Raw genomic sequence first — 24,886 nt, 5'->3', positions numbered from 1 at the left:
CCAGATGCTAAAAATAGACTTACGCTAGAACCTTAGACTGCAGGTTAGATTACCTTAGGGGAGATTGCATGTTATCCTAAACAATGAGAACAACTGAACACAGGCAAGAGGCAATACTGTTGTGGGTCCACTTCATCCCACACAAACACACACACACACACACACACACACACACACACACACACACACAGGCATCGATATGCTGGTATAGCATGGCATAACAATACACATCTGCAGAGTATGAGTGTTTTATATTAATGAAAAAAAATAACAGAACTGTTTTGGTAACATTTAAAGTAATATTAAAAAAATATTTTCATTGAAATTAAATATAAATGTGTCTGTAACTCTGCAGTATAAACATCGAACAACCAGTCAGTAATGAAGCTTCACCAACCTTAAGTACACAAAACGGTTCTAATAATGATACAGTTCATTCAGCAAAGAATTTGTCAGACTGATTCAAACTGAAAGCTTATGATTTCTGTCTTTTTGTTTGATTTATTAAAACAGGGTATCCCAAATAGGGTTTGTGAGAAAACTGCAGGGGGTTTTAGTTAATGAAAAGGTAATAATAAATTAAATTTAAATTTAAAATTAAAATATTTTTTAGATAAAAACAAGTAAAATATAACATATAACAATATTTGTACAAATATAAAACAAATAAAAAATATTACTTTTTTTTATGTGACCATTAACTGACATCAGACAACTGTGAACATGCAATGTGTTGCTAAATTGTTGAAACATTCACTTAAAAATGTAGGAAGTACATCAAGAAAATGTCAGAACACTGCAGCACACTTCTTACAGGGCCAGCCCCACTGGAGAAACTTGAGCTTTGTGCTTTGCTCATGGTGAAAGGTCACGGATCGACTCTGAAGAGGTCAGACCTACAACCAGTCCAGGTCGTTAACCACAACACACACAACGGACGCAATGTAAAAGAAGGAAAGTAAATGGTGACAAGCACCATTGAAAAAATAGTAACCAAAATGCCAAAAGGAATATCAAATATTTTTCTTGTGACCATAAATCCTCATTGTATTTTAACAATCCAACAAAAACACCTAATTAAAAATGATAATCAAGTGTGTGATTTAGAACACTGATAGATCTTGTGAGTACAATTATCATGTGAACTAAATGAACAGAAATATAGTGGCATGATCATTACAGGTTAATGCATTTGTTCGACAAAGTTCCACCAGGTGGGACAGTATAATTATACCATAACATAGCTATTACTTTCAGATTAGAATGCAATGCAAATCTCCCAAGCACCCAAGAACAACAAAGCACCGATCAGAAGACACTTTCTGACTGCTGTAATCATTTAGCACAGACCTCCAGTGGGAAAGCGTAAGCCTGCTGGGACTGTCTGTACCTCAGTAGAGGTGTACGCAGTACGCACATTACTCTGCCCTCTTCAACTGCATCCATTATTCATTCTCATTAGCTTTACATTTATTCTGGCTGCTCCAAAGAGGTTCCTCTCTCTTTAGCCTAATCAAAGAAATGATATGTCCTTTATGTATAGGTGATGATTACACATGAATAATATATGTTAATACGCATCTCCAAAATGGATTTCTACTTTTTGAATCAATATATATACCTGAACAGTGTGCTCTTTTGTCACAGAAGTGGACTGAGCAGACCAAAGCAAGTATGATGGAAAAACAGACAGTATTCAAGGGATGTTCCATTTCCTATTTTGATTAAAGCTTTGAAACACAATACACTCACTACAACATAGGCCTATTTAATATTACAAAAGTTTTACATTTCAAATAAACAATGTTCTTTTGATCTTTCTATTCATCAAAGAATCCTGAAACAAATTATCATGATTTCCACAAAAATAATAAGCAGCACAACTGTTTTCAACATTGATAATACTAATAAACGTTTCTTAGGCACCAAATCAGCATTAGAATGAATTATGAAGAATCATGTGACACTGTAAACTTGAGTAATGATGCTGAAAATTCAGTTTCGCCATCGCAGGAATAAATATATATATAAGAACATGACTGATGTAAGAACATAGAAGAGCACCTCTTGTGACTCACGGCACCAAGCCAAGAGAGACTGATGCAGGGCACGACATGCACAAGAGGTCATTCACGCTGTCTCTCTGCACCACCGTTACCAGAGTTTATGGCCTCAATTAGATCCAAACAACCTCTTACGGAACAGTGGGTTTAATATGTGTTGAGGCAGGAGGTGGAGGCTAGAAGAAGAATGGATTATACTCTTTAAGACAAGTAATGCAAACCAATATGGCTCACCTAGGTCTCTCTCTCTTTCAAAGCAGAGAGCGTTCTTATACGGGATCAAATCTTTCTGTGCTACAGCGTGATGGAGAGAAACCGAAGGTCCGTGAACTGTACTTTTTATAAACTCTGAGAACTTCAGCATGGCCTTGAACTTGCGCACGCTGCATTTTGAAGAAAAATATTGCTGTTTGCCTCTTGAACTCTGTGCTTGACAAATCCTCACTAAATCCTTACTCAAGCCCTTCTCCAACCCCATAAACTCTAGACGAGCACACACAAAGCACATTCTCAACCTTTAATTTTGGACAGCCAAGTGAGTGGATTGGATTGGCTTGCCTTGCTGTGGGTTACCACAAACAATAGGCTGAGAGAGAAACAAAACATACCTCTCTGCGATCAAAGGGGCTTTAATGTCATTTGAAGGTCCTAAACAATCAAGTGGAGAAATTCGAACCTCATATGGTGAGGTGGAAGGGTCTTTCGGGCCTGGTGAGAGAATGCTTGTTATACATGGCACTGATTTTCTTTCATCTCAAGATTTTTCCTCAGTTTCATATCAAAGTGTGAAACTTCATCCATGGCTAGAAGCAGAGATAAAAGTTTCTGTTCCTCATTTTTTTTCATATAAACAAGAGCAAAACATGATGTTGTACTCAGGAGCCCATTAAACTCAAGAAAACAAATGCAGAAGGGATGAGAGAAAAGAAAAGAATGAAATAGAAGTAGATTTATGATGCTTGCCTATGCTAAAGTCACCCCCATGATGCTAGGGAGTTCTGGGCAGTTAATAGGCGTTGCTAGGTGGTCACTAGACCCTTCTGGGTGGTCAATTACTGACCTCAAGTCTTTATGGCTGTCTATTTTTTTTGCATATTTTATCATCTGCTAAGCTAAATAATAGCACACATCTCAACAAGCCACCCAGTTTTGAGATATCATCACATCCACAGCACAACCCGAGCTTAAAGGTATGGTAGGCAATTTTCAGAGAGACCAGCAATAGCGAGCTAGCTTTGAAAGCATAAGATCCCACCCTCCATTCAGAGCGCTCTCGAAAGCCAAGCCTCCTCCAAAAAATATGCACGCGTACGAGCAAAGCGTCACGAGAGACGGCGTTAAACTCCCTCATGTCTCAAAGCACATAACATTACAATGATAATGAACATAAACAACTCAAAGAGCACTGACCTGTACCACCTGAATGCTGCAGATTCATTTCGGCGTTGATGGCTTTGCCATTGAAACGAATACATTCGAGTCACAAACCGCTCTGAGTAAAACATCATGGGTTTCCAACTCTTCCAAATGATGGTAGTTATGTCTTGAACTCCGCACAAGCTCATTGTTTTGGTTCAGGAGGAACTGTAAACGGTAGCTGCTGTTTAGGTTGCGTGCTCGGTGACTAATGTAGCATGAAATGCGCTGATGACGTCTGCGCAAGCAGGGTGCACGGAGGTATGGAAATACATATGTTGACAGGAACGAGGGCAATGATTGGACAAACATTTTATGGTCCTACACCTTCCACAGACGATATATATACATATAAATACATTTAAACCACTTAACTTAGTGATTGCTATCAGGATGTGAATAGACTTTCAACCAGCATAACACAAAATGTTCCTGGAACAAATCACCAGCCCTGCCTTTAAGTTTAATATTTAGAGCAATGGTAATGAAAAGGCTAATAAAAAAGCCTGCTGAACGAACAAATAAGAAAACGGCTGTTAGCCCGGCAACATCATTCAGCGGTGCATATCTAGTCGAGGTTCATTAAACAACTTTGTGTCAATGCTGTGCCTTGCTCTATTGTTCCTTCTGAACCCTAGTGAGCACAAACGGTTCATACATCTACAGCAGAAATGGATGACATGAGTAACAATACTGAGCAAATGCAGCTAACAGCATATGACAGCTTCCCCCTGCCGTTCTGGACAACACTATTGTTAAACCTGTGTGCTCTATTGTTTCTGTGAATTGTAGAAAAACTCTGAAACTCTCTAGAGTGAATCGAGTAGAGCAGTTTAAATCACTATGATGATCACTATGATGTTGATTACTTTCCCTACGTTTTCCCTAACATTAACAACAACATTCAGATATTATATTCAGATTTCACACTCACACACACACACACACACACACACACTCACACACACATATATATACACATACACACAACATTTGGTAAATCTGTCAGATTACTGCATTATTAACTAATGACAAATTAACTTGCACAACCCTAAAATATACCTAAAATATATATAAAATGAATATAATATAATATAAAATAAAATAAAATAAAATAAATGGAACCAAACTAAAATAATTGAACTACTAAAATGAATATGCATAAATAAAAAAATTAAGCAAATTTATGAGTATTTTTCTTTCTCTAAATGAGCTGTTTTTGTGTTTTTGCTAACGAGAATGTAAATGAACAAGAAACTTTCTGAATTCATCTGAATTAATCTTGATAAGATGTTTTAATGTAGACTCCAGAACAAACATCCAGGAAATCGCCACCCCTCCCCAAACTGTTAGCGCTAATCTGGCATGTCTGTATGTGGAGACTAGCACACGCTAAAGAGCTGTCAGAAGACATCATTAATCCCTCAGGACCATCGCAGACAGATGGCGTGATGGAGAACCAGCAAGCCACTTTTTCACTGAGCGGAGACCATTTTCGCGGTCTCATTTCTCATAAAGAAGAACTGAACTGAACAGGGTTGAAGCTGGTCCTGGAACAATACATTATAAAAGATCTTTACTAAGTGTTTTAGATCAATACTCAAACCCCGAACCCAACCTTTCCATTACAGAGAGTTATTTCTAAACCTCCTAAAGAAAGCTGCAAATGAAACAGACCAGAAAGTGACACAAATCACTCATCCAAAGGACACATGGTCTGTTTTAGTACAGCACAAGGATAGCTATAAGGAAGGAGGACAGAGGCAGAGTTTAAGGGACATGACCTCTCCCTCAGGGCCTCTTACCTTATCAGAGGGGTGCAAAACAGTCTATACATAACCATCAAAGTAGCCTGAAGACTTTAAGAAGGACAAGTGTGAACTAAAGGATGTAATGGAAAAGTAAGGGGGGAGAGGGGGAGCATTGAACTTGCAGCGAAGGTCTTAATCGATCCTTGCGGCCAACAGCAGGATAATGTCTCCTAGAGGACGCAGAGCACAGTTAGTCTATCAATCCGAGGCAGTTACGACAGCTCAGTACGTTCAACATTCAGTAAGCTGTTTACATACAGCATGTCTTTTCTGAACAGAATTCGTGCTGTAAAAATATATTTCTACACAGCTGGAAACAAAAATCTATACCATCGTCAACATCACTATTACTTTCCCCAGTGGATAATTCTTCATCCCCTCTTTCCCGAGCTGCCATGACCATCCAAGCCGGGCTGAACTGTATTATGTGTGCGCGTATTTCAGTTGACGGGCTGAAAAAACTGCCGGTCTCTCAGTGAACTAATGAAACAAAAGCAAACACACAGTGGTACAATGCTGTCCGCCAGCATCCAGCAGGCCAATGTCATTAATCATAAGATCCAGGGGCAGAGGGCTCTTCATCCAGTCCTGTTGCCATGGCAGACCCAACAAAAGTGTCACATATGCACCTTTCCCTCTTTCCTATGGCCTCACTGGTTGGCCACCAGCCAATTGCAGCCGTTAATATAAAAAAAGGAAAAACATACACAAATACTGCTTTGCACATGCATTTTTACCCATATACACACTCTTTGACCTTACCCACACATCCCAGTCTTGTTCTCTTTGTTACATGCACAAAAACAATCCTGATCATTTCTTTATCAGTCGTTCACTCAGTGCTGAGAGAGGAAGAGATACGGCAGAGCTGGATATAGGAGAACCCAAGCAATCTGCGAGCAGTCTAGGGCTATTCCCGCTAATCCTGTGTCGTCACCTGTTATCCGTCCAGGACACACATGCACAAACACAGTCTCCGGTTCCTGAGCGTCTCCCCTTCTGCCCTCTATGTTTACTGACAGGATTGTTGTGGGGCTATCATTCCAATCTAAATTACTTCGCAAGCGCCCATACAAACAGAGAACTACACGAGGATGGTCCACCTAACAAGCTTGAGGAAAAGAAACGTTACCAAACAAACTGGGGTTGAGTAAACAGGCACGGGAAAGGCATGACTGTCCCTGTGTGTGACCGAGAGGGCTGGGTTCCCATGGGATGGTTTAGCAAAGAAAAAGCTAGCTGAAAATAATCTAGAACTTATTGTGATGATGTGGCTTAGTGGTTAATTATACAGGATGTTGAGGTAACGTAGGTTCAAGCTCAAACTTAAATTCTTAAATTCCTAAGTTACCTCCAAAGTTGAAAAATAAGCACATGAAAAATCTTCTTTATCTTCTTACCGGCCAATTCACTAAATAAAAATGTATTAATGTATCATAGCAATGTAGATATTGTGTACCAAAAAGGATTTTAAAAATAATACAAAACAAAAATAAAAAAATAAATAAGTGGAGCGTTTATAATATATATATAAAAAAAGGTACTACTAGGTCTGTATATATCTAGTAATACATATACATTAAATAAATACCTGTACAAAAATAGATAAAAAGTTACTGTTCTTATAAAATATAACTTACTGGATAAATCTTACTTTGGCCTAACAATGAATACGCAATTCCACAATACTTTTTGAAGCAAAGAATGAATATATAATAATATTATAGGCCCATAAAGGGGTATAGAGGCTAAACACTTCATGCTGACAAATATTCATTTCATTAACACACAATCTTCTCCGTTAGCACTTTTGGAAACAGCTTACTGAGTGTGAGGACAGGCATCCGTCTGAGAAGGTGTCTGACTGAAAAAGGCTGAGTGGGGCAGCCAAGAAGCAGAGGCAGTTTGACAGGGGTGTTATGGAAGGGTCAGCTGGTGCTGCTCTGCATTGCATGAGAAAACACAGGCAAGTAAGGCAGGTCTATATCGGGCACACAGTCAGCATGCCAAATGGGTTACTGAACAGCGCAATGTGATGGACGTCCTGATAGCACGCCAAGCTTTCACGGCACGTCCAGCATTACACAGGTACCCATGAACCAACACAAGTGCGGCTTAGGCTGCTAATCCAAAATCAACCACCCGTTTGGCATCAGAAGGGCATCAGATACTTAGCTGAGATGAGAGTTTAGGACCCGGCTGTTATCTTAAAGCCATCACCTCATCCAAAACCCTGGCACCCACTCCGTTTCGAGAGGTGGAGCAAATCATTGTTCTGTCATGCCAGAGATTCTGAAATGGCCTGATTTGGGCAGCACAGTTCCAGTAAGACATCTGGAGCCTCTTCACCATGTTCTCCTGCTCCACCATCCTCATAGTCTGAATGAGCACCAGCACAATTACCCAGAGCTCTTTTGGGTCAATGACATTTACCGCACCACTCACAGTCACAATCAGCTTCTTCTGCTCTATATGTCTTCAAATACGGATTCATGCCATGGTACAGTGAATGGCCAAGGCTTCACAAAAGAGAGGCCTGACAGAAAGGTGAATGAAGAGGAATAGAAAGAACCACAGAGCTAATGGAGGTTAAAAAGTTCACTGAAGTCTGAAAACCCATCCCTCCCCACCACAAAAAAAAAAAAAGTCAAATAACTTCTGAATGCACCAGCAAAACTTAAAATAAGAACTCACCAGGGATAAGCAAACTGTACAATTGCGGTCGAAGTCAATAGACTCAGCCTAAATGAAATGTAAATGGTTTTCTGAAACAGAAATGATTTTTCTGTGTAGAGATGGCTGGTTCAGTTTTGATTAGGCTAAATCTCTTTTGCAGTAATGGCACTGCCTCCCTCCGCTGAAGTATCAGGCGTTATATTTAACTCAGACTCGGGCAGGCTGATTCACCCCACAGTAATTGAGGGTTGAGGATGGTAAGCTCCACTGGATTGGGAGTCACTGTAACATGGCCGCAATGCATGTTGGTTAGGGAAAGACATTGCAGGCAGTTCCTTATGGTCTCATGTCTTTAACACGTGTGAACATGAATGCATTTCAATGATGTCTGGTTTCACACTCAAGATGTATTGCAGAGCATCAAAGATGAAGGGCCTCCATAAACTATGAGCTGCTGGCCCAAAAAAAGTCAGTATACAGTATTAAAAAAATATAATTTGGTCACAAATCACTTGTAGTGAAAACAACCTCTCTAAAAGAAATTAGAAGATATTTTGAATAACGCAGGGTTCAAAACACCACTGAACCCCACTGATATTCATTGTATGGACAAAAAGGGAAAAAATGTGACATTACACAACATATTCAATTTTTCCCATTGCGATATAGGTGTTTAGATTTAAATACTGCCCTAATGAAAAACAATCAATGGTGAAACATCCATTGCTAAAATCTCACACATGGCGAATAAACAGAAGTTTGTGTGGTTACTATGGCAATCAAAGGAAAAGCAATTACAGTCCTGAAAAAAATTAAATAAATCTGTTCACATATATATTTATTAAAACAAAAAAAATCATATTTCACCTAAAGCGCAGAAAAAGCCTGAAGTTAGTGGGCAGACTGGGCACAGTAGACTTTGAGCATGCAACATTTCTTCAGACACAAACGATAAAATTGTACACACTAGGGCTACTAACATATCAGAAATCACAAAATATGTGATTATGATCATTAAGATTATGACTTAAATATATATCATATACTTCGACATTCCTGCAACTCTGAAGTATGTGTTGAGCCAAGAGGTCAATCTGTGGTTGTGAATGGTTTCTAAATAAGATGAGCTTTTGTGCTGAAACACTGAACGCAAAAAAAAGGTGGTGCAACTGTTTAGTGAACTTATGTCCTCACACTTACAGGCTTCATCCAGCAACCAAGATGACAGACAACAGCATCAACCATGTCAGATACTCCAGCAGAAAGCAGAGCCCCTTGATCTCCATGCCCTCGTGTGACACGTCTGACCTTACCGAAGCAGGTGCTAGTCTTAAGGAATGCTGTGATGTTAGAAAAGGTTAGATACAGCGTGCGGCGCACCCCAAAGAATGGCAGGAATGTCCGTCCTGTGGAGGTACGGGTTCACGGACGAAGACACGACAAATTCGACACCTTCAGAATTTGTTTTGCTTAGCATGTCGAAAAATACAGCTGCTTCTCCTGTGCCAGTTATCTCGCAGCAATCATCCATGAGACAGCCGTGAGCAGATTAACGGTGCCAAATGGATGGTCGTAAGAATGTCTTTAAAAAAAGTATTAGCTCAGAACACAACTGAGCACAAAGACTGCTTGTTTCTTTCAAAGCCTGTCCCCCTTTCTTATTTACATGTCCTAACTGTCCAACCTGACACATTTTTACGGTTAGGAATGACACAGCAGTCTTTTGGGAACACAGCTTTAGAAAATCCCTGCATGCCGATAAAAAGCACATTCCTTTAATCTCCTCACAGCTTTGCCAGGCAATGTGGTAGCTCCAAAACAAAGAAAACAAATAGTTGGTGACCTCTGATGAGTCCAGTGCTGGGGAGGAAGGGGGGAGCAGAGGAAGCAAAGCACTAAATCTTCTATCCCAGCTTCTTTTTATGAACTTTAAGCACATATTTGTTGTGTTCAACATCCATCTGACTATTTTCTCTCCTCCTGTTTACCTCATCTTAATTGTTGGAATCATCCTCATGCTGCTTAACATTACAGAAATATTACTGAGACATACTTCTTTGCTTCTTACCTAATCTGAATAAAGAGTAACCTCTGGAAAGATTTGTAGTGAATAGACATACTGAATGTTGACATTTCGTTGCATGTGACCACAACAGTATTCAAGATACGACGTGTTGATATTCTATAGCAAAGCGTGAGATCAGAAAAGATCTTTGAGAAAACACCTTCACATCCAGAACAACAAAAACCTGACCATTAAATAGCAGGAAAATGGGAGATAATGTACATAAGAAATTTTTAAAACAAACACACGCAAGGAGTCAATGAGAGCTAGTGAATCCTCAAACTGACCTGCTTCACTTCAGCCGGCATCACGGAAATCCTGTTTGGTTAAGCCTCTGGGAGAAACGCAACGAGAACAATATTCTCTTGTGAGTGGAGTTTGTCTGTAAGTCAGTCAGTCAGACAGTCTTTCGTTCCTTATTATGCGAGTATGTCCTGTGAGAGCCGAGACAGCTCACAGCCACAGAGCCATCCTTTCCCCACGGTCACATGCACGAATATACTCTGTCTCTCACGTCTTCTTGCGTGTGCCTCTCTCTCTCTCTCTCTCCCCTTCTCACACACACGCTCTTTCTAACACATGCTCGTAATCCTCTCAGGGACAGAAGAAACCCGCCTCCACCGTCAGCGAGCGAGGATGCTGCAAACGTTGGGGCGAATAATGATTTCAAAATGAGGAGAGATGCTTTAGACAGTCCAATGAATCCTTCAATAAATTCAGGAATCCGGCTGAAGAGAACCAAAACAAAACAGCTCACACACAGAGAAGTGGAAGGGAAAAAAAGTTACCCGGTGCAGGAACAAAACCCTCTGGGTAGACTAAGAGAGAGGGGGGTGGACGGGCGTAGAGGACAGGGTAAGGGGGGGGCGTGTACGTGTTTGAGTGAATAGAATCTTCCCAGAAGGCAGTTGCCCTGTTCACAGTGTAGAGTTTTGTACTCTTGTTCTCTCCCTCTCCTCACCGAGCATCTATGCAGACAAGGGTGAGACGGATTGGAGGGGGAGGGGGCTGACAGACAGACGCAGCTGGAGTGGAAAGAGAGAGAGAGAGAGAGAGAGAGAGAGAGAGAGAGAGAGAGAGAGAGACTCCACCCAGCCATCATGCCAAAAGAGCATGAGCCCTGAGAGGGGGCAAAGCTTCACAAAACTTTATGTTCCTCTTTTTTTACCCTTACGCTCTCACTCGGCCTGTTCTTTTCTCTCTCGGCTTTTGTCCTTTTGTCCTTCCAGCCTGCTAAATATGAGAAGGGAAAGGAAAGAGGTTGCAGAATGATTTCAGACAGCATTCAGTGACTGATAGTGAGAAAGAATTTTAATCCAAATCTATGAATGGCTTTAACACAAAGCCGGAAAGAGAGAGAGTTCAGGGATGGGCAATTTACACCCAGGGTGTCAAACTCATTTTAGGTTGTGGGACGGATGTGGGACAACTTTTTTTTATTTGTTGTACATTGGTGCACTCGTGGAGTTAAAAAAAAGTTCAGAATTAACATTATGCATGCTTCACTAACCTACACTGGGGTTACAATTAAATGGTGCATTTGTAATTGATTAATTTCATACTATTCAAGTGTTTGGAGTCAGTAAGATTCTTTTTTTTTTATTCTTTTTTTTAATTAATTTCAACTTTATTTATTTAAATTAAACTTATTTAATTATTTAGCAAGAATACATTAAACTGAAAGTAGAGACTTTTACATTGTTACAAAATATTTCTATTTCAGCATCTGAACTTTCTAACTTTCTAACTTTCTATTCATCAAAGAATCCTGAAAAAAATAAAAAAATAAATCACAGTTTCCACAAAAATATTAAGCAGCACGACTGTTTTTAACATTGATAATAATAGGAAATCTTTCTTGCATATCAGCATATCAGAATGATTTTTGAAGGATCATGTGACACTGCACACTGGGAGTACACAATGTGTACACCTGCCCAAACACAAATTTAGGCTTAATAAAATAAATATACAGCTAATTTCTATTTACAAGCCTGCGCCTCAGTCAAACATAACTTTATCAACTTATTTGACCAAAATAAATCCACATTTGAGAGCAATTCCGGACAAGTAGAAACGCATCAATAAAGTGTCAAAGCTGAAGATGTTCCACCTCGGAGCCTGAGGTATTGAAAATGCAACTCATGTCTTTACTTAAAAACAAAATCTTCTCAAACTCTGAACAACAGTCAGCACAAACACACCCCCACACTGAAGAACATCATGTCTTATCTAGCAGTAACAGCCTGAATCTGTTTGCAGTCGGCCTGAATGAATTCGCTCCTTTTTCTACTACGAGTCTGACACCAAACAGACTGCAGAACGCCCTGTGGTCACTGAACCATAAACATGTCAACAGAAAAAGTGTTGATAAATAAATAAACTGAAAGTAATCAGAGCTTTTTAGTGGATCCAGGCCTGAAGAAGTAGTGCGATGGAACATATGCCGTGAAAGGTTAACGTGGACTACTGCGGAGAGAAAGACAAAAAGAGAAAGCTACACATAATGAAACGAACAAGAAAGAATAAGCAAGATATGCAATGTACGTGCGACTGTTCTAGTCTCATAAATATATTTATGAGCACTGAATATTTGAAACAGCTTTTGCTCCAGAGGATGTATGATGTTTACTTAGGATTGCAGCACTCTCAAATTTGGAATGTAATGAATTTCATCATTAGAAGTTTTCAAAGGTGGCGACTCAGCAAATATCGCATTTTAAATGCATAACCTCTGTAAACGAGCACTGATTACGGTAAAAAAAGGAAAAAGTGGGACTGCAGACTGGGAAATAAACATACAAATGTTGTTTCTCTTGATTTGCATGATCAAATACAAAAATGTGAGTCTTGGGTTTCTCCATAACGGAGATGCTGATCAACAACACAGATCTGGTAAATGAGATCCTGAGAGAATATGAAAAAATCTGAACTAAAAGGGAAATATAGAACATAAAATGTATATAGCACTGAAATAAGTTTCACCAAAAATATAAAAATCAATCATTATTTACTCACCCTTGTGGGGTTTCTTTTCTTTCTTTCTGTGGAACATAAAAGAATTTCTGAAAGATATCCTGGCCCTTCAATATAATGAAAGTGAATGAGGATAGGAGTTGTTGAGCTCCAAAATGGCAAAAAAAGCACAATAGGAATAACACAAAATAATCAATATGACCCATGCGCAATATTCCATGATTTATGAATCCAAACCAAAATAGTCAATAATAATCTGCATTTTGTGTCTTCATATTATTACAAGCAGCGATTTCAGATCCATAAAGAATCAATCTGTTAAATTGGATCTTTTCAATGAATCAATTGACCTAGTTCACAAAACAGGTGTGAATCTGAATGAATCTGACTCAGTTCTCAAGTTTAAGATTATCATTGAATAATTTAAATTTGGCTTGTTCCTCACACAAAGCTGTCATATGTCTTATACTTGGAATATGCTGCCCAAATCATATTTACCACTTGCCACTTGAAAAAAAAATGCCGTACAGGTTCCGCGCAACATGACAAAACTACTGTATGGGGTGATCTATTCTTTTAACTACACATACATTTCATTTTGTGGTGATTATCATCTTTTACAAACATTAAATATCAACTCTACAGTTCTGCTTTCAGTCTGAGCTGTCCTACTGTGTCTAACATTCTCATTCAGTAGCTGCTCTCCAAATGTTCACTAACTCGAAGCTCATTATACAGTCCTCTGCTCGTATAAAGTCTTGTTATGACACAACGTGTAAATAGACCAGTGCCCTGGTAATAAGGTAAGCGACTGACTGTCCAGACGCACATACCAATCTCTCGATAAATATAAAGAGCAGAAACGAGTCTATCCACTCACACACAAAGTCAATAAAGGCACCAAAGACCAGACAGAAATATTAAACCTGATATATATATGTATATATCAATGGGGAAAACAACAGGAGAATAAAACAATGTAATTTAGCTGATCTTATATTGTATTACCTGCCACACAGGGTGACGACAATTTGAATCCTATAAGAGAAAGTCAAATGAAAATATCAATGCTATTTGCTTTGGTTGTTTAAATGTATTTTTAAACAACATTTCTATCTGTACATATATATTGGAATAGGTTGTTAAATCAACCATCTTTGTAGAAAAAAGCTATATCTACAGTTGTTACCCATCAACAAATTTGTAGCACATACATTATTAAACCGTGATGCTAAACCACTTCAAGGCAACTACCATTAAAAGTCAGTGTCTTGAAGCCTCCAAACAAGTCTTTCAAGTGTTTTCAATTTAGGCTCCCAATAAGAGGGTCAAGCACACAGACTTGTTTGGTTATATATGAACATGCAAAGTGAAGGGGTCACATTCCTGGAGTGACTCAGGGGTCTCATAAAGCAAGAGATTCTTATTTTAAACACATGAGTTCAGGATCCACTGAGTGAGCAGCAGTTGGTCCTTTAAGTGTCTCCAGAGTCAATCCTGCTGGTATGGTTAAGAATACGGTATAACCAGGGAACTTTCAACCCCATTTAGTAGCTCATGAGTCAGTTAAATAGTTCATATTATAGACAACTAGGTGATATAGTAGGGTGGGTGATATACTGAATATTTACAATATTTACACACAATGTTTTGCTGATGATATATTAGCGTCCGTAATGTACTTTTTATTTGGACAGTTTGTGATTTTATTTGTGATGCCCTGTTTGCCACCAATTATTTTTTGTTTTTGTTTAGTTTTTTCAAAAGAACCAGTCAGACCATTTCTCAACTTGTCAAACCATGGTTGTTTGGTTTTATATATTAAAACTTCAATAAAAATAGTAATATTGTAAATTATTACAATTTAAAATTACTGTTTTCTATTTTAATACATTTTAAAATGTATTTTATTCCTGTGATAGCAAAGCTGAATTTTCAGCAGCCATTATTTTGGTCTTCAGTGTCACATGATGCTTCAGAAATCATTCTAATATGCTGACTTGGGGTTCAAGAAACATTTCTTCTTAAGTTATAGAACAGAACTTATAAGTTCAATATACAATATATATTATTATTATATTAGTCATCCTTTTAAGCTTTTATATAAATACAACTATTGAGATAAACATTAAAGGGTTAGTTCACCCAAAAAATGAAAATTCTGTCATTAATGTCATTCCAAACCCGTATGACCTTCGTTCATTTTCGGAACACAAATTAAGACCTTTTTGATTCAAATTCAAGGTTTCTGAACCACCCATTGACAGCAACGTCACTGCAACTTTCAAGACCCAGAAAGGTAGTACAGACATCGTTAAAATAGTCCATGTGACTACAGTGGTTCAACCTTAATGGTATGAAGCAACAAAAACCAAACCAAAATATCGACTTTATTCAACAATCCCCTGCGTCAGCATCACACGCATGCGTCGTGGTGCTCACATGAACATCGTCAGCCAATAATGAGCCGGCGTTCTGACATAGAACCTGGAAGCGCTGCACTGCGTTTACTACGTGATCAGTGTAGCAGACTGACATGGAGGAGAAGAGATTGTTGAATTAAGTCATTATTTTTGTTTGTTTTTTGTGCACAAAAAGTATTCTTGTCACTTCATAACATTAAAGGTATAGCGGAGGATTTTCCCGAATTTTAGAAAAGAACCGCCCTCTCCACTTTTTGAAAAAAATGCACATGCGCAACACTCTACCTGCTCCCGAGAGGGAACGCCTATTAAACGTGTGCATGAGAGAGCATGCACGAGCTAATCATAGCTTACATTAACTTTTACTAGCAGTGATTTTAAATGGATTTCTCCAAATAGCATGCCAAACTTTACCTGTCAAGTAGAAACTTTGCGACTGAGGCATCAGTGGGAAGCCCAACCTGTGTTTTGAGCACACGCCATCGTGTGAATCATGTGCACGAGCACGTACGACGGCCTTACGTAAACATATCACCAGAATGATTGACACTTAGGAGGACCAATAGTCTTGATGATCCACCCGGAAAAAGAAAATCCTCCGCTATACCTTTAAGGTTTTACCACTGTAGTCACATGGCCTATTTTACTATATTTCTAGGCCTTGAAAGTTGGTTAGTCTATGGGTGGTTCAGAAACCTCTCAGATTTTCTCAAAAATATCTTAATTTGTGTTCCGAAGATGAACGAAGGTCTTACGGGTTTGGAATGACGTGGGGGTGAGTAATTACTAATTAATGACAGAGAGTTTTTTTGGGGGTTAACTAACCCTTTAAAGGTGCATTGCGCAACTTTTCATGTTAAAAATACCCGTTTTCTAACCCATACATGCTTAAACAATTGCCTGATGGGCTGAATGAGCCCTTCTCTGATCACTGCGATTGCCTCTATAATCCTGTACAGTAAAATAAATAAGAGGGATTCGGGTCGGAATCTGAGACTGGGCGTGACGTCATGCGCGTTCACGGCACGCTCATATGTCTGGCAGGTTTGTGTATGCGCCGACGCCGCCATTCTCCGTAGAAAATGGATTCTAAGAGACCGGCTTGTAGTTCATTTCAAACACCAACGCAAACTCCACGTAAGATAAAAAAAGAGAACTTTTGTCTAGTGCAACCAAAAGGTCCAAATTGGAGTCAGACAGGCGTCGGGGTAAGACGAGAGTAAACATAGGGAAGGCTTTCAACAAATGGAGAGATCTCCGGTCTGCTCTAGGGCTCAAACGGGATCCTCAGTTGGCTTTTTTCTTGATAAAAAGGTAAGATATATCCCATTCTCTAATGTCTGATACGGCCAATAAATGACGATCCATAAAATGTGTAATGCTTTAGCGTAAGCTAGATAAATGTACAATCGGAATAGGTTTTACTAACTTACCATTGTCAGTGATCAGGTTCAGAATGATTGTGATATAAAATGCTGAATGATATATAAGTTAGATACTTAGACACAAATTTTGAGCAAATTACTGCTTAATTACGATGTATTGCTATTGGAATATGCTACTTAGCTGATCAATAAAACAGGCTAAACCCCCGCAAATCTTCGTCGGACTAGCCTGTTTGGCTTTTATGGTAACGTCATAGTGCCACTTGATTGTTTATTACCTTGAGACATTTGGGTGTACTTTGTTGACCGACTGTGTATGGTATGGTATCATGATTACTATTTTGAGCTTTTACAAAGTAACTTATATTGTTCATGAACGTGTTTCCATAATAATAGTCATAAGTGGATACAGTAAACACATAACACAGTTCAACATGGCGATAGATGGGAATAAAAAACGAAGTTTTCTACTACCCCCATTTTTTCCCTCACACATAAGTGTGTTATTTACTCAATTGCCTTTCCTTTCACATATTTTAAATTACTTGCAGATTTAAAACTTTATTACCTCTGAAGACATTATGATTGTAAACAAAAGATTTGTGCGGCTGATGCTCCTTGGGTTATGACCAGCTCGTGCTCGTGCAAGCGTGCGTGTGCGTGTGGTCCGTGAGCGTGCACACCTCTGGTTGCAGTTTCGCTTGCCGCCAGAGGGGGCGTAGTTCTGCGAAAACTCAGACTCTTGCGCAATGCACCTTTAAATATATCAACCAGCCCTTGGATTACAACATAGGAAATGCTAGACACAACCTTATTTTGAGTGAGAAAAAGATTAAGCAACATTGTGAAAAGAAAAAGTTCTCCGTGTATTTTAGGGCTTTTAGAGGATTAATCATTTGATGGATTGTGGAATGGGGATGAGAGCGGTCTGAACAGCCCTCCGTAGAATATGAATGGCTGTGGGCATCTGCAGCTGCTCTGAATACAAAGAATGCAGCTATTCCCACTCCTCAGTGAGAGCTCCTGTCCTTCAGTGTCCCAGCATTAGGAAACATGTGAGCAGGTTCACCTTTCTAACACCTGCAGGGGCATATCAAAAATGGGGATTACTCACAGGATTACAATTTTTATGTATTATGAAAGAAATATAGCCATGATATCACCAAAAGTGGATCGTGATATATGACATACTGGAGAGGTTTTACAGACAACTACCTAGAGCTTCACGCTCCACTTCTCATCGCTCATCCACAGCAGTTTCACTGTACTGCACTTACTCTCTATTCCAACAGGTAACTTCAGGTAACGGGTAACTTCTTCCAAGCAGCTTTGTGAGGCACATTTAAAAGACACCAGTGACTATTACATACCATATCCTGAACTTTAAGTCAGACTTTCAAATCAACAACTAAAAATGCTTTCAATTAATGCAAACTTCAACATTACTTTCCCTATTTAAGATAAAATAGTGCACTTTTTCTGGTGACATTGCATTGTTGGTGTAAAGAAGACATTTAGGCAAAACAACAAAACACCTCAATCACTAATAATTGTGAACAAATTGGATTTATACTGTATATTTGCAGAAAAGTTGTTTCTCTCACACAAACTTTCCCCTTTGGGGACAATAAAGTTAACCTACCTACCTACCTACCTAAACCATTCCACATTCTCTGACAGCCCCATATTTTTAGTCACATTTATTTTTGTTTTTCAAAGGAAACCTTCTGGAATCAGAAAGGCAAAAATATTCAGTAGAAATAAAAAAACGTATCACTATATATGTGTGAAAGCAGAAAAAGGAGCTATGAGAGGTGCGAGAGAGAAAATAAGCAATGTAGGCAGGTTCACTGCTGCTTTAATTATAGTTTTATAAGAGGTTTGACTTTTCCTAATGGCACTGGAAGTGAGGTGGCATGGGAGATTGTGTGTGTGGGAGGAGGGTGAGAAAGTCATTGTTAAGCAGGTGATTTACAAGACTGTGGGCCTCCCAGGCTTTTTCCCGTAGCGAGCTTCCTTGTGTTTTGTGGCTAACCCAACGTGTCTACGGGCATGGAGGAAATCTACCCAAAACCCTCAAGATAGGCTGCTTTGGGGGTGTGCCTGTAAAATGTATAGACAGTGTAGTCTATTCCTGATTTCAGTACACAGTCAATAAAGTCATCATCAAAACTAATGTTCAAAATTCAGGGGACGGTAAGTTCACTAAGATTGCATGGTAACACTTTACAATAAGCTCTCAGTTGTTAATATTAATGTATTAACTAACATGAACTAACAATGAGCAATACATTTGTTACACAATTTGTTAATCTTTATTAATATTAGTTAATAAAAATACAGTTCTTCATTGTTTGTTCATGTTCGTTCACAGTTCATTAACTAATGTTAACCAATACAACTTTTGATTTTAATAATGTATTAGTAAATGTTGAAATTAATAAATGCTGTAGAAGTATTGCTCATTCTTAGTTTATGTTAACTAAAGTAGGTAACTAATGAAACCCTTATTGTAAAATGTTACCGATTGCATTTATTTGAACAAATACACTACAGTAATATTGTGAAATATTTTTTCAGTCACATGATCCTTTGGAAAGCATATTAATAACGGAAACAGTGGAAATATTTTAAAGTCAGGTGAAATATATTTTTTTCTAACAATGTAAATGACTTTACCGCCACTTTTGATTAATTGCATAATAAAAATATGTTTAAATTTTTTTTTTAAGAAACGTACTGACGCCAAATTCTGGACGGTAACTGTGGGGAAAATATGATCATATAAAAACATACTGGGATAAAGTGATTAAATAATTTGAATTACATTTAAAATAATAATAAATAATATTAAAAAAATTTAACATTTACATAATTTTACATAATTTACATAAAAGTAAAACGTATATACTAGATATAAAGATACTTTAAAAATGTAGCCTGGAATTTTTCACCTTTCTTTTCTCAAAACAAAACAAACTGAAAACGTTGGCTTAGCCCCTCTCACTCCACACCAGTGGACATACAGGTATACGGTAAGACTGAGGAACCTGAGCAGAGGTGTATCCTACAATATCTGTTTCTTATCACAGACAGCATTGATCAAAGCAGCAACTGTTCTTCCGAAGCTCTCCACAAGCCTTTCAGACTCCAAAAAGCTAGCAAAGTTCAGACACAGGAACCAAGCATCAGTTCACTCCTCCAGGCACACTTCCTGAATTTTAAATTATGTTCTAGATTCCAGGAAGTAGTAGCTGTGATGTTCCTCGAACTGCCTCAGGTCATGACCCCTCAACATTACTTACATGTGGGACAGTTGAGGTTACTTTAAAGAAAAGCTGTCTACGGTGTCAGAGTTGCTGTGAAAGAGACAAGGTCTGCCATCGACAGAGTCCTATTGTGTGTCTCTGTCACTCTGTGACCTTTTGGGCCTTGTGTAGAATAATAAAGGCTCAAAAACAAAATAAATCAATATCTCCCCCCAGTAAACAGACCCAAGATAAAGCAGTGCACAAGGTGAGTGCTTTCTTGCTTTGGGAATTAGATTTACTAACAGCTTGCTCCAGCGCAAACCCCCTTTTGGCTTTAAAAAACTACTGTCTTTTTTTACATTTACTAAAGACATGCAGTGAAAAACTAGCGCTGAAAAGACGTGGACAGTTATTTTTTGCGACTGACCTTATTGCATATGCATTTGTAGGAGTTTCCCTTTCAGACGCAAAATTCATGGGAGGAGAGTGTTTAAATGAATCATGCAAGGTGATTTACTAAGGTTTGCGCTGGTCAATTTAGTGGTATTTGCGCCATTAATTCATAAAATCATAAACCAGACACTAATTTGCACTGCTCTTGGTAGATTGCGTTGGTCATTATGGAAACTTTCCACTCCCATTATGGAAACTTTCCACTCCCATCTGGAGGGCAGCACACAGGCTAAACATATAATGGAAGATGCAAACAATCTGAGCATAAGCAGTGACAATGAACCTGGCTTTTTTCTGTGAGAATCAAACTTTTCTTTAACTGGTTTTAAAACACACAAAAAGTTCAACAATAATGTAGAGGAAAACATTTAGATACCATTGAAGGATGACGATGAAGGAACACTGCATATGCACCTCCAGTAAGAAATAAATGATGTGGTGTTGCATTCATAAAGACATGTAGTATGACTCTACTAGCCTGAAATTTTCCACTACTGATCACCAAACAAATAGAAAGAATTTCATCAGCCTCATTTCCCAACAGCATCCCACACAGACTCGGGCTAAATTGCTCGATTCGTGTAATTGTATAGGAACCTCACTAAATTGTGTAAAAATTCAGTTGTTGATCTGGATGCAATCCAGTGGTGAACGTCTTTTGATTACATATATTACGCAGTCCAGAGGTACTCAAATTGATGGATGAAAGGATCTTGCAAATGTTACTCAGTTCAGAACAACAGAAGTCAGAAAGGTACTGGACAACCTTCAAACAGGGGGTGGGCAACAACTGGGCAGTGTCTCACCAAAAGACCAAATGTACACTTTTTTTAGATTGTGATCGAATTTCCTCTAAATAAATAAATAAACAAATAAAATTTAAACCTGAGACTCTATTAACTTAATTTTCTTAACTCCCCAATACGTCTGCTTAAGTAAACAATTTGTATTGTGATGGTGAGTGTTTTGTTTTTCTTGTTAATTTCATTTGACATTTATTTCCTCTCATATTGACTTTAGTTTACCCCAGAATGTCATCCTTGTAACATCACTGCCTTAGACACACATTTGCCACAGCACCATAACCAAACAGGACTCAAAGCAAACGGGAAGGTCTATGAGATAACATGAGAAAGCACATAGTGAAGAGAGATGGGAAGAGAGAAGAGTGTAAAGACGACTCATCCTGGGAATCGATGATGAGTCACTGCAGGACAACACATCCAGAGCACTAACTCGGCACAGCCAAACACAGCTGAAGCTGAATGAGATACAGATGGACTGATTTTTTGAAAACAATGGATATGAAGCACCATCAGCGTGAAGGGAGGATGGCGGCTGCTTTGTTCATTCACATAGACTGACGCATGACTGGCCATGCTGGAATGGTTTACCTGCATGACCATCTGTTGCCAGGGCAGCGGTTGGTTGCTCCCGCCTGTGGTGCCGCCCACCAGTCGATCAGAGGGCAGACTGCCACGTTCCAGCTGCAAGGAAACATTGCGGCGTTCCTCTTCAAGGGCCCTGGTCAGACGCTCGAAGCGCGCCTCCTGCTCTTTGACTGATGCCAGGATACTGGCGGCTGACGGCACGTCATATTCTTCCATAGCAGCGCCCAAAATTATATGCTGATTATAGGGCAGGGTAAGTAGGAGAGAGAAGGACCCGGGACAAAAGAAACAACTATTGAAAGGGATAATTCAGCAAAAAAAAAAATCATTTACACACGCTCTTTTCTTTCTTTCTTTCGTGGAACATAAAAGGAGTTATTTACAGCAGAATGTCTCTTTTCCATAATTTGAAAGCAAATGGAGACCACTACTGTCATTCAAGGAATTTAACATCTTCAGGGGGATTTCTAGGGCCAGGAGATATTCAGGGTTAAATGGATGCATGTGGAGACATTTTCTTTTTTTTAATTGTTAAATATATTAGAGTGTTCTAGTCTATCAAATCTGCAAGGTATACTTTTTTGAATAGATCTAGGGATAAAACTAAAAGGTCCCACTAACTATCTCAGCCTCCAACAAGTCAAACATTTACTTTTAAAATGCAGTGCTGATTTAAAAATAAATATATAAAAAGACTAGAAAAACACAATAGGTTTTGCCCCTTTACGGTTTGTTGTTGTCAAAATATAAGCGTCGTTTTGTAATAGTTTAAAATATAAAACAAACTTTATGCTAAACGATGTCTAATTCTTAGAGCAGATTGTAGCACTGAAAGTACCTGACATGAAAACTTTATGTTAGACAAGGCTTAAGCTTAGTCCCAGACTAAAATGCATGTTTGGAGCAGTTTTAACTGAAAGCAATTTGCACTGACATATCTTGAAATAGGTCAGTGCCATTGCTTTGTCTCAAGATGCACAACAGTAATGTTTTTTCCTAAGGCACATTTATAAAAAACTACTTAAATGTCCTAACTGAACTAAAGCCTATAATCCTGTCTTATTCTAAGCCCTGTCTGTGAAACCGGGCTTCAGAGTTTTACTAAAAATAGGCTTAGGTCCGGAAGCCAACCTCTAGTGCACCTTTATGGTGCTTTTTTGTCAGCCCCTGGTCCTCCACTTGCACTGTCTGGAAATGAAACCATTTTCTTGTTGATCTCTTTTTGTGTTCCACATAAGAAAATCATACTTATTTGGAATGACAGGATGGAGAGTAAATCAATTCAAAATATACATTTTTGGCTTCACTATCCCTTTAATACAGACTATGTAACTCCACATGCTGCGGATGAGGGGTCAAATTGCACTGTACTTAGAGCAGACAGTCCTTTATGAGAAGGGTGATACTTCTGCATTTCTGCATTTATCAACCATATGACACAAAACATACAAATAGTTCCAGACAAAATTCACCACACACAATACAAATAGGCATGCCAGACTCTAAATCACCATTCACCTGCATACACACCTAGCAGTTAGTTGAGAGAGAGGCAGTTAGAGGAGAGACATCCCCCTATAAGGACAGACGGGAGGAGATGTGCCCAGCGGCGAGTAAAGAGAGAGCGAGAGCTGGCTGCGGAGGGAACGAAAGACAGAAGAAATCACAGGTTAGATAACACTCTGACATTATAAACATAACAGACAGAATTCTGCTTCCGTTGCTGGGGATTTAAAGAGGATGAAGATAAAAAAAAAAAATGAGAAGATGCTAGAGAATGATAAATGACTATTGAAACCTCACTCGCTGACTTTGAGCAAAGTAGATTGGATTGGGCTGTCAGGGGACAGGTGTACGGAGACAAAGGGGACCGGATGGAGTAAAGATGGGAAAAGAGGGCCGATGCATATTAATATTTACTAAAAGCATTATTCAGTTGTTGTTTTTCGTTCTCTATTAAACCAAAACCAGAAATGGAGACACACAGTAACACAAACATGCTATTCTCTATAGAACAGTGGGTGTGAAGGTCCTATTCCCTTTGAAGCACAGCACAGTACACACACAGGCTTTGATGTTTGTTTCTGGCTGATCATTTATTTATCTTAAGAGCTATTCTGACACAGCTCTAACGTCAAGGCATTGTACCACAGTCTTGTTCTGGGTATAAAGAGCGACCACTCGAGGTCTAGCAAAGGGAGCGAGCTGATCTGCCTCTGCTGTTGCTCCTGCGTCTGGAAAATAACCCGAGATTACATTTATCTCCTAGATAAGACACGTTTACACAAATGTGATAGCTTATCGTGAAAAATTCCAATCAATAAAAATGTGGGATGTGATATCTGAGATGTAAACAGTAAGATCTGATCAACGGATACATTTTAGCCTGTTTTAGGAAATGAGCTGTTCTGCCAGCCTGGTCTACTGAACTTCATCTAGTACCTACCTATCTGTCCATCCATCCATCCATCCATCCATCTATCTGCCTGTCTGTCAGTATGGCTTGGATCCATCCTTCAAGTCTAAATTATTTTTTATGCCATTTTCTGTCTGCCCAATGAAATGTTCAGTCTAATCGCTTAGAAAAGCAATAGAAAACCCCTACTCAAAAATAATAATTCACAATTTTCATGTCTGCAGCACACGCTGAAACACTGATGTCTACGGTAGCGATCAACAGAGTAAATCACCTTTTGAATGCTTCAAAATTAAGATTGTTTCAATTACATAAAAACTTGCCTTGCCTTTACTAAGTGACTGTTAAAAATTTATTTGCCATTGAATCATTCATTCAAGAGATTTGTTCAAAAACTCTTATTCATCCAGTAGTGAAACAAGGGAAGTCTTTATGAGTGAATCATTGAATTATTCCTTCAACCCATTTTTTTAAAGAGAGTAATTAATTCAAGTTAATAAATATCTTTATATTATATGGCAGCAATTAACATTTTGTCAAAACCTCTTGTAAACATGCTA

The 24,886-nt window shown here is 38.7% G+C and overlaps 1 protein-coding gene across 50 annotated transcripts in view; it reads right to left on the bottom strand.

Annotated features, from left to right (window-relative positions):
* The window catches only part of arvcfb (ARVCF delta catenin family member b), a 206,360-nt gene that overhangs the window by 93,714 nt on the left and 87,760 nt on the right, over nt 1–24,886 (bottom strand). For 12 of the 50 annotated variants that reach the window (XM_084412992.1, XM_084412945.1, XM_084412954.1 and 9 more), the window contains exons 3-4: nt 23,441–23,545; nt 21,914–22,147 (exon numbers count right to left, since the gene is read on the bottom strand). The exons of 12 other annotated variants lie outside the window; for them this stretch is intronic. In XM_084412992.1, coding sequence (XP_084269118.1) covers nt 21,914–22,126 — 213 coding nt within the window. In that variant the 5' untranslated portion in view covers nt 22,127–22,147; nt 23,441–23,545. Of the gene's footprint in view, nt 1–10,318; nt 11,002–21,913; nt 22,148–23,440; nt 23,546–24,886 lie in introns of those variants that run through there. 26 more of the 50 variants (XM_084412948.1, XM_084412952.1, XM_084412963.1 and 23 more) reach the window with 8 other exon arrangements.

This window comes from Rutilus rutilus (genome assembly GCF_951802725.1).
Source record: "Rutilus rutilus genome assembly, chromosome: 7".
In the NCBI taxonomy this organism is placed as follows: Eukaryota; Metazoa; Chordata; class Actinopteri; order Cypriniformes; family Leuciscidae; genus Rutilus; species Rutilus rutilus.
The sequence above is the reverse complement of the archived record's forward strand: the minus strand, read 5'-3'. Positions and strand labels throughout refer to the sequence as shown.